The 10,643-nt window shown below is 35.3% G+C and overlaps 2 protein-coding genes and 1 non-coding gene across 4 annotated transcripts; all 3 read left to right on the top strand.

The window, feature by feature from the left end:
- LOC108465768 (uncharacterized) lies at nt 1-3,479 on the top strand. The gene is made up of 3 exons (XM_017766152.2): nt 1-500; nt 1,298-2,049; nt 2,375-3,479. Exons 1-3 carry the CDS (start codon nt 213-215, stop codon nt 2,889-2,891), a joined length of 1,557 nt encoding a protein of 518 aa, XP_017621641.1. The 5' UTR covers nt 1-212; the 3' UTR covers nt 2,892-3,479.
- Nucleotides 3,480-3,616: 137 nt separating this feature from the next.
- Nucleotides 3,617-3,689, top strand: TRNAK-CUU (transfer RNA lysine (anticodon CUU)). Its single transcript has one exon. It is a non-coding gene; the product is annotated as a tRNA-Lys (tRNA).
- A 4,280-nt stretch (nt 3,690-7,969) lies between these two features.
- Nucleotides 7,970-10,643, top strand: LOC108468114 (uncharacterized). 2 transcript variants are annotated; one of them, XM_017768969.2, is made up of 5 exons: nt 7,970-8,333; nt 8,417-8,490; nt 9,169-9,304; nt 9,431-9,712; nt 10,018-10,643. In XM_017768969.2, the coding sequence occupies exons 1-5, from the start codon at nt 8,214-8,216 to the stop codon at nt 10,279-10,281; spliced, it is 876 nt and encodes a 291-aa protein (XP_017624458.1). In that variant the 5' UTR covers nt 7,970-8,213; the 3' UTR covers nt 10,282-10,643. The 2 variants fall into 2 exon arrangements, with proteins under 2 accessions (XP_017624458.1, XP_052884574.1); XM_053028614.1 differs by lacking the exons at nt 7,970-8,333; nt 8,417-8,490 and adding an exon at nt 8,577-8,950.

The raw sequence follows: 10,643 nt of genomic DNA, 5'->3' as shown, positions 1-10,643 counted from the left end.
CTCCATTTGTCTTGCCACAGACATACCCAACTGTCGCCATATACCATATATATGTAATCCTTTCCAATTTTCAACACCCAAAATTCTAAGCATCCGAATATTCCAAAACAAACAGAGGCTGCCAACTAGGGAACTACTCCACTATTCTACGTAATTGTCCGCAAAAGATATCCCAAAACCTGCGGGACAATAACTTAGCAGGGCGGAAAAAAATGAAGGCCGAGACTTTGACTCTGGTCCTGGTGAACCTGGCAGGGATCATGGAGAGGGCGGATGAGTCATTGTTACCAGGCGTTTACAAGGAAGTTGGTGCTGCCCTTCACACCGACCCCACTGGACTCGGCTCTCTCACCTTGTTCAGATCTATCGTTCAATCCGCTTGTTATCCAATTGCTGCATACCTGGCTGTGAGTCACAATCGAGCCCATGTAATAGCTCTTGGTGCGTTTTTATGGGCTGCTGCCACTTTCCTTGTTGCCTTCTCCTCCAGTTTCTTTCAGGTAAACTGTAGCTACATACTTTGCCCCCTTTATTTTTTGTTAATCGAGTGATCTTTTATTTATCTTTCTTTGCTTGGTTGGTGGGGATGTGAAAGGTGATGCCCGGGAATCAGGGATTTTGGTTTTGTTCTTTATATGTTGTTTCGGTTCAAGTTTGTTGAATTGAGTATGGTTTAATAGAGGTTTTCTGTATTGTGAATTAGTGATTGGAGCGTATTGCCTGATTATGTTTTGGTTGTTTTGGATTGGATCGGTTGAGTGTATTGGCAAATATAATGGTGCAAATATTTGGTCTGATGGTGGTGACATCCACTTGTATTCTTGGTTATGATGGATCTGGTAATCTGGCGAAGAAAAACAGAGGAAAATGCTTTAATGGATTTCATCTGCCATTGATAATTGTAACTTGAATTGAGAAACATTGTTGAAGATGCACATTTGTGGCACCAAAAGAAATCTTGGAATATTTTGGTGTTTTCACTTTTTCTTTAATGTTATGGTTTTTTCCTTGCTTGGTCAGTGAAGCACAGAGGGTTAGAGGTGTTTATTTTCTTGGTTCAACTGCTTCTTAAGGCTGATGTCAGGTTAAACTTTTTTTATTTTTTTTCTATTGTTTCCTTATGAGTTAACAAATCTGTAGTTATGAATTCCCTAAAATATCATATGTCTACAATTTGTTTGGGGGATTTTTCAGTTAGCTACTATAAAAATTGCTTAGAGTGCTACAGGAAGTACTGGTAACGGCTAGAGCAAGCAACCTACTTAAATTATTTAGTCATTTGGCATCATTTGAACAGGTGGCCATATCTAGAGCTTTAAACGGAATTGGCCTTGCCATTGTTGGACCTGCAATCCAGTCCCTTGTTGCTGACTCAACAGATGACAGTAACCGTGGTATGGCTTTTGGGTGGTTACAACTCACAAGCAATCTCGGTTCTGTTATTGGAGGATTCATTGCAGTACTAATAGCTCCAATAACATTCATCGGTATCCCTGGTTGGAGAATTGCCTTCCATCTGGTAGGACTAATCAGCATTATTGTTGGTACGTTAGTCTACCTCTTTGCCAATGATCCACATTTTTCAGATAGTGGGGCAAAATCTAGCAATCAAATGTCAAATAGAGCCTTATGGTCTGAAGTGAAGGGCTTGGTTCTGGAAGCAAAATCAGTCGTAAAGATCCCATCATTTCAAATTATCGTTGCTCAGGGTGTTACTGGTTCATTCCCCTGGTCTGCATTGTCATTTGCACCGATGTGGTTGGAGTTAATTGGGTTCTCCCACAAGAAAACTGCATTCCTGATAGCCATGTTTGTGATTGCTACTTCTGTGGGGGGCCTTTTTGGTGGTAAGATGGGGGATTTCCTGTCCACACGTCTCCCGAATTCCGGAAGGATCATTCTAGCCCAAATAAGCTCGGCATCGGCCATCCCTTTAGCAGCAATACTCTTGCTTGTTTTACCTGATGATCCATCCACAGGTGTGATGCATGGTTTGGTCTTAATCATTGTCGGCTTCTGCATTTCCTGGAATGCTCCAGCTGCAAACAAGTAAGATTCTCAAACTTTCTCTTTTCCCTCCATCTATTTTGTCTAATATTCCATTACATGAAATTACATTTTACATACTCGCAATGTTGCATTTACCAACTTAGTTTTGTCATAAGCTGGACAAAACTAAATGTATCTCGAAATGTCCTATCAAATATTGGATCAAGGAATGCAAGAGTCCGGACATAAGCCTGAGTTACTTGTAGAAAACACATGAAGAGCCAAAAAAGAATTGACAAACTTGAGCATGTATAGTTGAGGGTTCAAAGGAATTTTCTTGTTCCTATATTGATAACGTGGAATGTGAATGTTCCTATGCATGCAGTCCAATATTTGCAGAAATAGTTCCAGAGAAATCTAGAACAAGCGTCTATGCTTTGGACAGATCTTTTGAATCCATCTTGTCATCGTTCGCCCCTCCTGCAGTTGGAATTCTAGCTCAGCACTTTTACGGTTACAAACCTATTCGGAAAGGAGCAAGTGAATCTGAAGAGATTGCAACAGATAGAGAAAACGCTTTGTCGTTGGCAAAAGCACTGTACACAGCAATAGGAATTCCGATGGCACTCTGTTGTTTCATCTATTCATTTCTCTACTTCACCTACCCGAAGGATAGAGAGCGAGCTCAAATGGAAGCACTCATAGAATCCGAGATGCGAGAGCTATTGTCAGATACTATGCCTGAAGGTGGAGATCATTCTCAATCTCAACCATTTGAATTGGAAGAACCATATATTAAAGACAGAACCATTATTGAAGTGGATTATGAAGATGAGGTTGACCTTGATCCCGACGAAAATGATGAGAAGCCTATACTTTACGCCAGTAGACACTCTCTTTGATGTATAGCGAGGAATGTTACAGCAATGACGAGGCATCGCTTTCATCCTGTTGACATTTTGATCAAGCTGAAGTCAATTTTAGTGTGCTGCAACGATCCTTTGCATAATTGAGTTCTTACCTGCTCTGGTCCTCTTCAGCGATACGTACTATAAAAGGAAACATACCTAAGTTTGATAAGTTCAAAGGTAATACACACTGAAAAAGCTGCATATCAAACAACATTTGAGTAGTCAAATTTGATCACATTCGGTCAAGGATTATTGTAAATGCCTATAAATTTTTGCATTCATTTTTCCTGTTCATGTACATTTCGGCCACTTAGGCAAACGGTTTCAAAATCACTAAAAAGGACGGGCTATAGAATGTGAAAGCTCAAGCAACAAAGTGCAGGGTCCTATACAGCAGCAGCATCTCAGGGATTCTTACATAAATCCATCCATTTTTGAAAGCTCTGCAATCCGTGCTTATGTTGTTATGGAACTGATATTATTTCTGGTCTCTGAAGTATTCTTACTAGAGGCTTCTCTAAGAGAATTATCTTTTACTTGGAAATAAACCAGTAAACCAGTGTTACCACTTCCAGTTCCCATGCATATGTTTTCCAGCCCGCAAAGTGTGCTGTCTATTGGCATAAGGACTCATCTCCAATAAAAGAAAATGCCAGAGTCCATGAAAGATTATAATTCGGGATAAAGATATTATGGTTAACAGTCAGAAGCAACAAGCCCGTCTAGCTCAGTCGGTAGAGCGCAAGGCTCTTAACCTTGTGGTCGTGGGTTCGAGCCCCACGGTGGGCGTTATTTTTGTTGTTTTTGCGGAGGGCCTGGCCTCTCGTTTCTTATTCTTGGGTTTTTCTTTGTCCTCATTTATTCAAGCCCTTTGTTAATTGAAACTTGTGGATGTCTTGCAAGCAAAGCAAAGAAACTTGGCGAAAATTACAAAGCTCCACCAACATGTATACAATAATTACTTCTTTTTCATCACATCCACATTAGATTCATTGTAGGTATCTTTCTTTCTTATCCCTCAACAATATAGATTTTTCTTTCCTTCCAAAGAAGAAGTGCAAAAGATGTGAATTTAGTCGCTTATAATTCTCGTGATGAATTTTAGTCGTTATTTTTTTTTTTTGTGAAATTTTAATCTTTATTTGAATATTAGTAGTTAAATTGATTTGGATAAGTTTTGTTATTAGTCTTGTTTTATGTATACAGTTATAGATTTAGTTCTAATTTTATCAATCTTAGCTTTTAAATTTTTTAAAATCTGAAATTTCAGACTGGATACAAATAACAACTATTAAATCTAAATTTTTTTAATGATATGTAAAAATAATAAGTTAATATGATATTGTATATGTGATAATATATTTATAGCATAAGAATTAAAAAAGAAAATAAGAATTCAAGTTAATAAATATAATTATGGCAAAAAGAAAAAGAGAAGATATTCGAATAATGAGGGCCAAAAAGAAACATTTTGAAGCAATTAGTTTAACTTTAGGAAAATAATCTTCTTTTGGTTTATAAGAAGCGAAGGTTGCATTCAAGTTTTTGTGAGGGTAGAGTGTGAATTATTTCGTGGATAATTAAACCTTGGTTGGTTGAGAAAATTGTTGTTAAATAAATACATTATGCTTGGTTTCCTTTTTCATATATTTTGGTTGTGAATCAAAAGAACAATCAAATCTTAGCTAACTTTAAATTTTAAGTCATTAAGATACGAAAGCAATCACCTGCCGACATCTTCTGATTGGTCCCAAACATTTAGTTAATTAATTTGATTGAAGAAATTGATGTTTGAAGTCAAATGAAAATCATTTGCGCAACATTAATATATTTCTGAAAGAAAAACCTTCACCATCAAACTTTTGCTTTTGTTGTAAACTCAAATCTAGGAAATAAATATGGTTTCTTTTAAGGAATCTTTGGTTTTGTTTGTTGGGTCAAGTCGCAGGTTTTTCACTCCACTCATAATTATTTTGCTTTTTGCATTTTTTTTTATAATTGCCGATGTCTAAATTATTTCTAGAAAATATTGTTTATATATTTAATTTTTTTTACTATATCCACCCCGCAATAAAATAATTTTCATAAGTTATAAATGAAATAATGTAGGGGTGGAAGTGGAACTATAATATTCATAAAAAAAAAAAAATCAACATTTGTATGAAAGAAACCCCCTCCATTATAAATTGTAGTATACACGTGTAATTGTGTGCGTCCTAAGACATATGGGTGCGGAAAGCTCAATTGCTCCAACCTATCCCAAAACACTTCACTCTTTAGTCAAAGGAAAAGTACTTTTTTGCTTAAAAGAAAATTTTAAAAAGGTAGTGGTGTCAAAGATTTTGTCGGAGATTCTTATGGTAATAATTCAGCATTCTTCTCAGAATTCTAATCCTGATGGATAATCACTCTTGTTAAAATGTATAATCTCTTAACTTTCACGTCCGCTATTTCTTTTTAAATCACTCAAATAACTCCTGTATATCTAAGACTTTCATTTTAATTCTTGTTTATTATTTCTCGATTAGTATTTAGGTTTGAAATTTAAATTTTTATTCATACCAAAAAAAAAAAATTTAACTTATTTGAATTAATTCACAAGCTTTCAATGCTCAGCAAGCGGATATATTATTTTCGTACGTAGGTGTTAAGTGATGTTTCTGATTGACTTATGTAGTTAACGACATCTAAATATAAGACTCACCTCAGTCAAGTAAAAGTAATGTTTATTTTGAGGTTATTAGTAAATAGCATATACCTAGGCCTACAGAACCTAAAGAGTTTTATGTGTTTACTAAAAAGTTTGAATACCTTCAATGTGTATGCATACTTAATTGGTGTGGTATATGCACTTGAACAATAGTTTATCATGTTTTGAGTTGATTGATGGTTTAGTTGGACATGTTTTTAAGAAATTTAGTTTGCGTATAGTTGATCTCTAGCTTGATTTATGTTCACTATGATTGGAGGTGTTTTGATATTTTAAACTTGATTCTTGAGTCCTGCAATTTTAAGTTTGAGTTTTTAGGTTTCAAAATTAACAAGTGAGTTTTAGGCAATTTTTGTTACATGGGACACAGGTATTGATACCAAGCTCTTGTGGTATCGCAACATGTGTATCAAAATGCCAAAATCTACAGTACCAAGGAGAAGTATCAATATTTCTCTCCACTTGCACTGATGCCCTACCTTGTTTTGAGTATTCTCAACCTTCTAAGGCTTATTTTTGGTCCCTGAGACCTTTAAACCCCTATAAATGAATTTTTAATGCTTTCAACATGATTTTAATGTTTTAAAATTTTAATTAATCTATTTTCTATGCTTTTATAAAAATTTTCTAAAAATTGATCATTTAACTTGATGTAATGAATGATTGTTATCTGAGTTGCTCTAGTAACGGATCTAACATCTCGGATTTAGATCTATCGTCTGAGTCGGGTATGGAATGCCACAAGTCTTAGCATGTGTCCACAACGTTCTTGGTTGGCCTCCTGTGGAACGTGGTAACCTTTTTAGCTAGGTGGTGATGGGATTGATGTTGACTTGGTGAGGCCCCATGTAAGCTCTATGTTTGTTCCATACAAAGGAGAAGCTCAACAATTGTCTCTGACAGGGTAGGTTAAAAGTGTTCCATGTTGGAGCATTTTCAAAATATTTATAATATTTCAATAGTTTGCAAATAAAAAGTTATAAATAATCAAAAGTTTTGTCATTTTATTATTAACAAGTAATCATAAATATTTAAGCAAATATATATTGAATAATTATATTTAGTGTTAGAGATATCACTATCCATTTTGATGGTTATGTTCTTATGAAGAGACATGAGACCTCTTATAAATAGGAGTATAATTTCATTTGCATGACACGCCCAAAAAAATACATAGAAACAAAGTTTCTTTCTATTCTCTCATCATTTTTTATATTTCTAAACTGTTCTATAAAGAATTATCATAGATATTCTTTATAGAAATCAATATTCTTGCAATGCTCTACTTAATGCTCAGTAGATTGTTTTCGTCAGTGCAAAACATCAACAGTCGTTAGGCCCTGTTGTATCTTCAATGTTTATTTGCCAGTAACTCTTTTGCATACCAAAATATATGTGTAGAAAAATAGAATCTTAAAGAAAGTGACATTGATATACAATTTGAAGCCTTAATTACTTTCTCATAAATTTATGAATAGTGGTGGTTGAAGAGATAATGAAAAATGATGATGATGAAATAAAAAAACCAAAGCTATTAGGGGCAATTTTTAAAATAATATTATTATTTAAGAGAAAATTTAGCGAAAGTGATAAAAGTCGCCCAACTATGTAACGTGAGTGTTTATAAAATTTTTAAGTACCTAAAATAAAAAAAAAATTGATAATTGAATGATTTCTGTGTGGAATTTACCCAATATTGTATGGTAAAGCTTATCCTTAGCGGGTAGGTCCATTATCACCGCACGTGAAAACAAAGCGAAAGGTGAAAGGCGAGCCGTGAATGAAATGGGGTATATTGCTGGCTCACATGGGGCGGAGCTGCAATACAAAATTATTCAAATGATTTATTTACTTAAGTCAACGAGAACCCCAAATTCTCCTCACTCCAACTTTTCTTTACAAAAAAATGTAAAAAGATTCTACTACAATAGATAAGATTTTTATATTAAAATTTATGTCTCACTCCAAAATTAAGCTTTAATTATTTGAGGGGAGATTGGGTCGGAATTATTAAATGAAGTAAACCTTCCCTTTTATTTGAAGTTGGTTTTTTTTTTTTATTATTTTTCAAGTTCGTACTTTGTATCCATTAACCAAGTCACAAGTTTAGATATAAATTCAAAATTAGATTTTTAGAATTTTGAAACGATAACAACAAAATTTCATCGGGTATCGGAGCTAACATCACCAAAAACTTTCTCCATCGAAATCTGAATTGACACGTAGCGGTCGAATCCTAAAATCAATTAAAGTTTTTTAAAATTTGAATTTTTAATTAAAATTAAATTCCGAACGGATTCCTTCCATCTCCGTTTTACTTGTTATTAGTTTTTAAGAATATGTTGTTGGTTTTAAAACTGAAGTAGAGTAGCAGCTACTCTTACGCTTCTTCCAGCGTTATATTTATATAATTGAAGCAATCCAATAAAATTACAACAAAGAAGGAAAGTTGGTCACTTATTTAAACCTCTAAAACTGAGTAAGAGTAGAGGAACCCAAGGCTTTTCTTTTTCTCATTTCGGGTTTTGTATTTTTTTTAGAACCATACTGTTTTTGGCAGTTTTGAGAGTGAATTTAGCGAAAAAAAAAGAATCCACACAAAAATGGAGAGGAGCACTCCAGTGAGGAAACCACACACTTCCACAGCAGATCTTCTCACTTGGTCCGAAACTCCAAATACCCATTCCCCCGCCTCCGCCCCGCGCTCCACCCGCCCTTACCAGGTACTTCTTTCAGATTCTTTCTTTTTTCTTTTGTTTGGCTGGTGAATTAGTGTTTTTGATTTATTTATTTTAATTATTGGTAGCCGTCGGATGGGATCAGGAAAGTGGTGTTTGGAGGTCAAGTGACAGATGAAGAATTTGAAAGCTTAAACAAACGGTGAGATCTGCTTCCGCCTTCTTTCTCTCCTAACTCTACCTTCATTTCATTTTAAATTTATTGTTTTCAAAACTTTCTAGGTAGACGTTATTTTATTTGTCAGTTGGAAACCTGAACTGTAACTAGAATTTCGCCTTTTGTCTTATTATTCTTGTTTGTTTCTGTCATTTCTCTCTCTATTATTTAAACATTACCGTTCTGAAATTTTTGAAAAAAAAAAACCGAAGCAAAGAAAATTTTGACTTTTAATCTGTGCGTATCTGTGATTAATTTCCTTATTAGCTTTTATTTGCCAATGATTTATTGATGATCTATCGGGTTCCCCTTGAAATTCAACTGTACCAACCGTTTACGAACTCTAACTATTGCTCACGTACCAAATCAATCATGTCTTCGTGAATCCGATAGAAGTTCTTACTGTTTGGAATTAGTAAAAATTATGTGAGGCTGATGATTTAATGTACGTCAATAAATCAGTTACTAGTGTAATTTCTGAAAATTATTTTCTTTTATTAAGATTCATTTGCTTATTAGCATTCTAAGTATAATTAAGTAAAGCTGTTCAAAACTTGTTCCATTTTTTCTTCCTTCCTTCTTCTCTGTGGTAAAACGAGAGAGCGAATTCAGGGCTCCATCGATTTGGTTTTAAGCTACTTATTCGTATGTTCCAATGTTCAGGAAACCTTGTTCTGGATATAAAATGAAGGAGATGACCGGCAGTGGTATTTTTGCAGCCAACGGTGAAAATGATGAGTTAGAACCAGGTAGTGCCAATTCCATTCCGAACGGCAAAACAGGACTTAGGATGTACCAGGTATGCGTTCGTTCTTTCATTTTTTGTTATGAGAAGATAGATATCTGTAGTTCAGACCAATGTTTAGAACATAATATATTCGTATCAATATTGTTTTGCTAAACGTTTTTTATGTTTTGCGCCCAGCAAGCCTTAGCTGGAATCAATCACATCTCATTTGCTGAGGATGAAAGTATTTCCCCCAAACAGCCAACTACTCTTACAGAGGTAGCGAAGCAGCGTGAGCTAAGTGGAACATTGAAAAGTGAGGAAGCAATGTTGACGAAGCAGCTCTCTGATGCAAAGTGCAAGGAGCTTAGCGGACATGACATCTTCGCGCCTCCACCTGAAATTTTGCCCAGGACGACAACCGTACGTGCATTGGCATTGAAGGATAATTTTGACATGAGAGAACCTGATATGCATAATGTAAGTACATGTATTTTGACCCCTACTTGGTTCATATTTTAAATGCATAAGCAAATTGTGCTTTGAACTTGGTATGCATTTTTGTTTTGAGATTTATTGTTCAATGTATTGCACCTAAGGTAGCTAAGAATCCTAAAGTTGTGCTTTGGAATTAGGTTATGAAATATCAGAATGACATTTCTTTGCTTCAGTTTTACTTATACGGAGACTAGCAAGCATAGTTCCGAGTTCCTTGCCGAAATTTGCATCTTTAATTAAAAATCTGAATATCTAACTGGTTGTTGAGCTTGGATGTTATTTTGTAGCCTGCTGCAGGTAACATGTCAAGTGAGGAGGAGGTGGTTAAGACAGCAAAGAAAATTTATGATAAGAAGTTTGCTGAGCTTTCAGGAAATGACATATTTAAGGGTGATGTTCCACCAGGTTCTGCAGAGAAACCGCTTAGCGTGGCAAAACTGCGAGAGATGAGCGGCAGCAACATCTTCGCTGATGGGAAGTTAGAGTCTCGAGACTACTTCGGTGGTGTACGCAAACCCCCTGGCGGCGAAAGCAACATTGCTTTGGTTTAATTTCCCGGGTTTTACGAGTCATTTTGGTGGTGTCTTTCTGTTATCTTCATTGGGGTGGTGTTTATATTATTTGACCTTTACCGTTATGGGTTCCGGAATTGTTGTTTTAGGTTCAACGTGTCAAGTAGAGCTATGGACCTATACTAATTGCTGTGTTTGTCCATGAGTCTAGAGGATTTTGGTCCGTCTCAGTGAATGTCTTGGGCCGTTTCATATTTAATTTTATTTCTTAGCGTTGTATTGGTTTTCATTTTATTTGTTTGTGTCTATATTATTCAGTTTTGTACAAGTGTTAGAACATGAGTAGATTTGATAATGGGTCGGACCAGATCCAGTTAATCAAAAAATACCGACTTCAACAA

Source organism: Gossypium arboreum, chromosome 5 (assembly GCF_025698485.1).
Source record: "Gossypium arboreum isolate Shixiya-1 chromosome 5, ASM2569848v2, whole genome shotgun sequence".
Classification (NCBI taxonomy): Eukaryota; Viridiplantae; Streptophyta; class Magnoliopsida; order Malvales; family Malvaceae; genus Gossypium; species Gossypium arboreum.
This window is presented reverse-complemented; position numbering and strand designations above follow the sequence as displayed.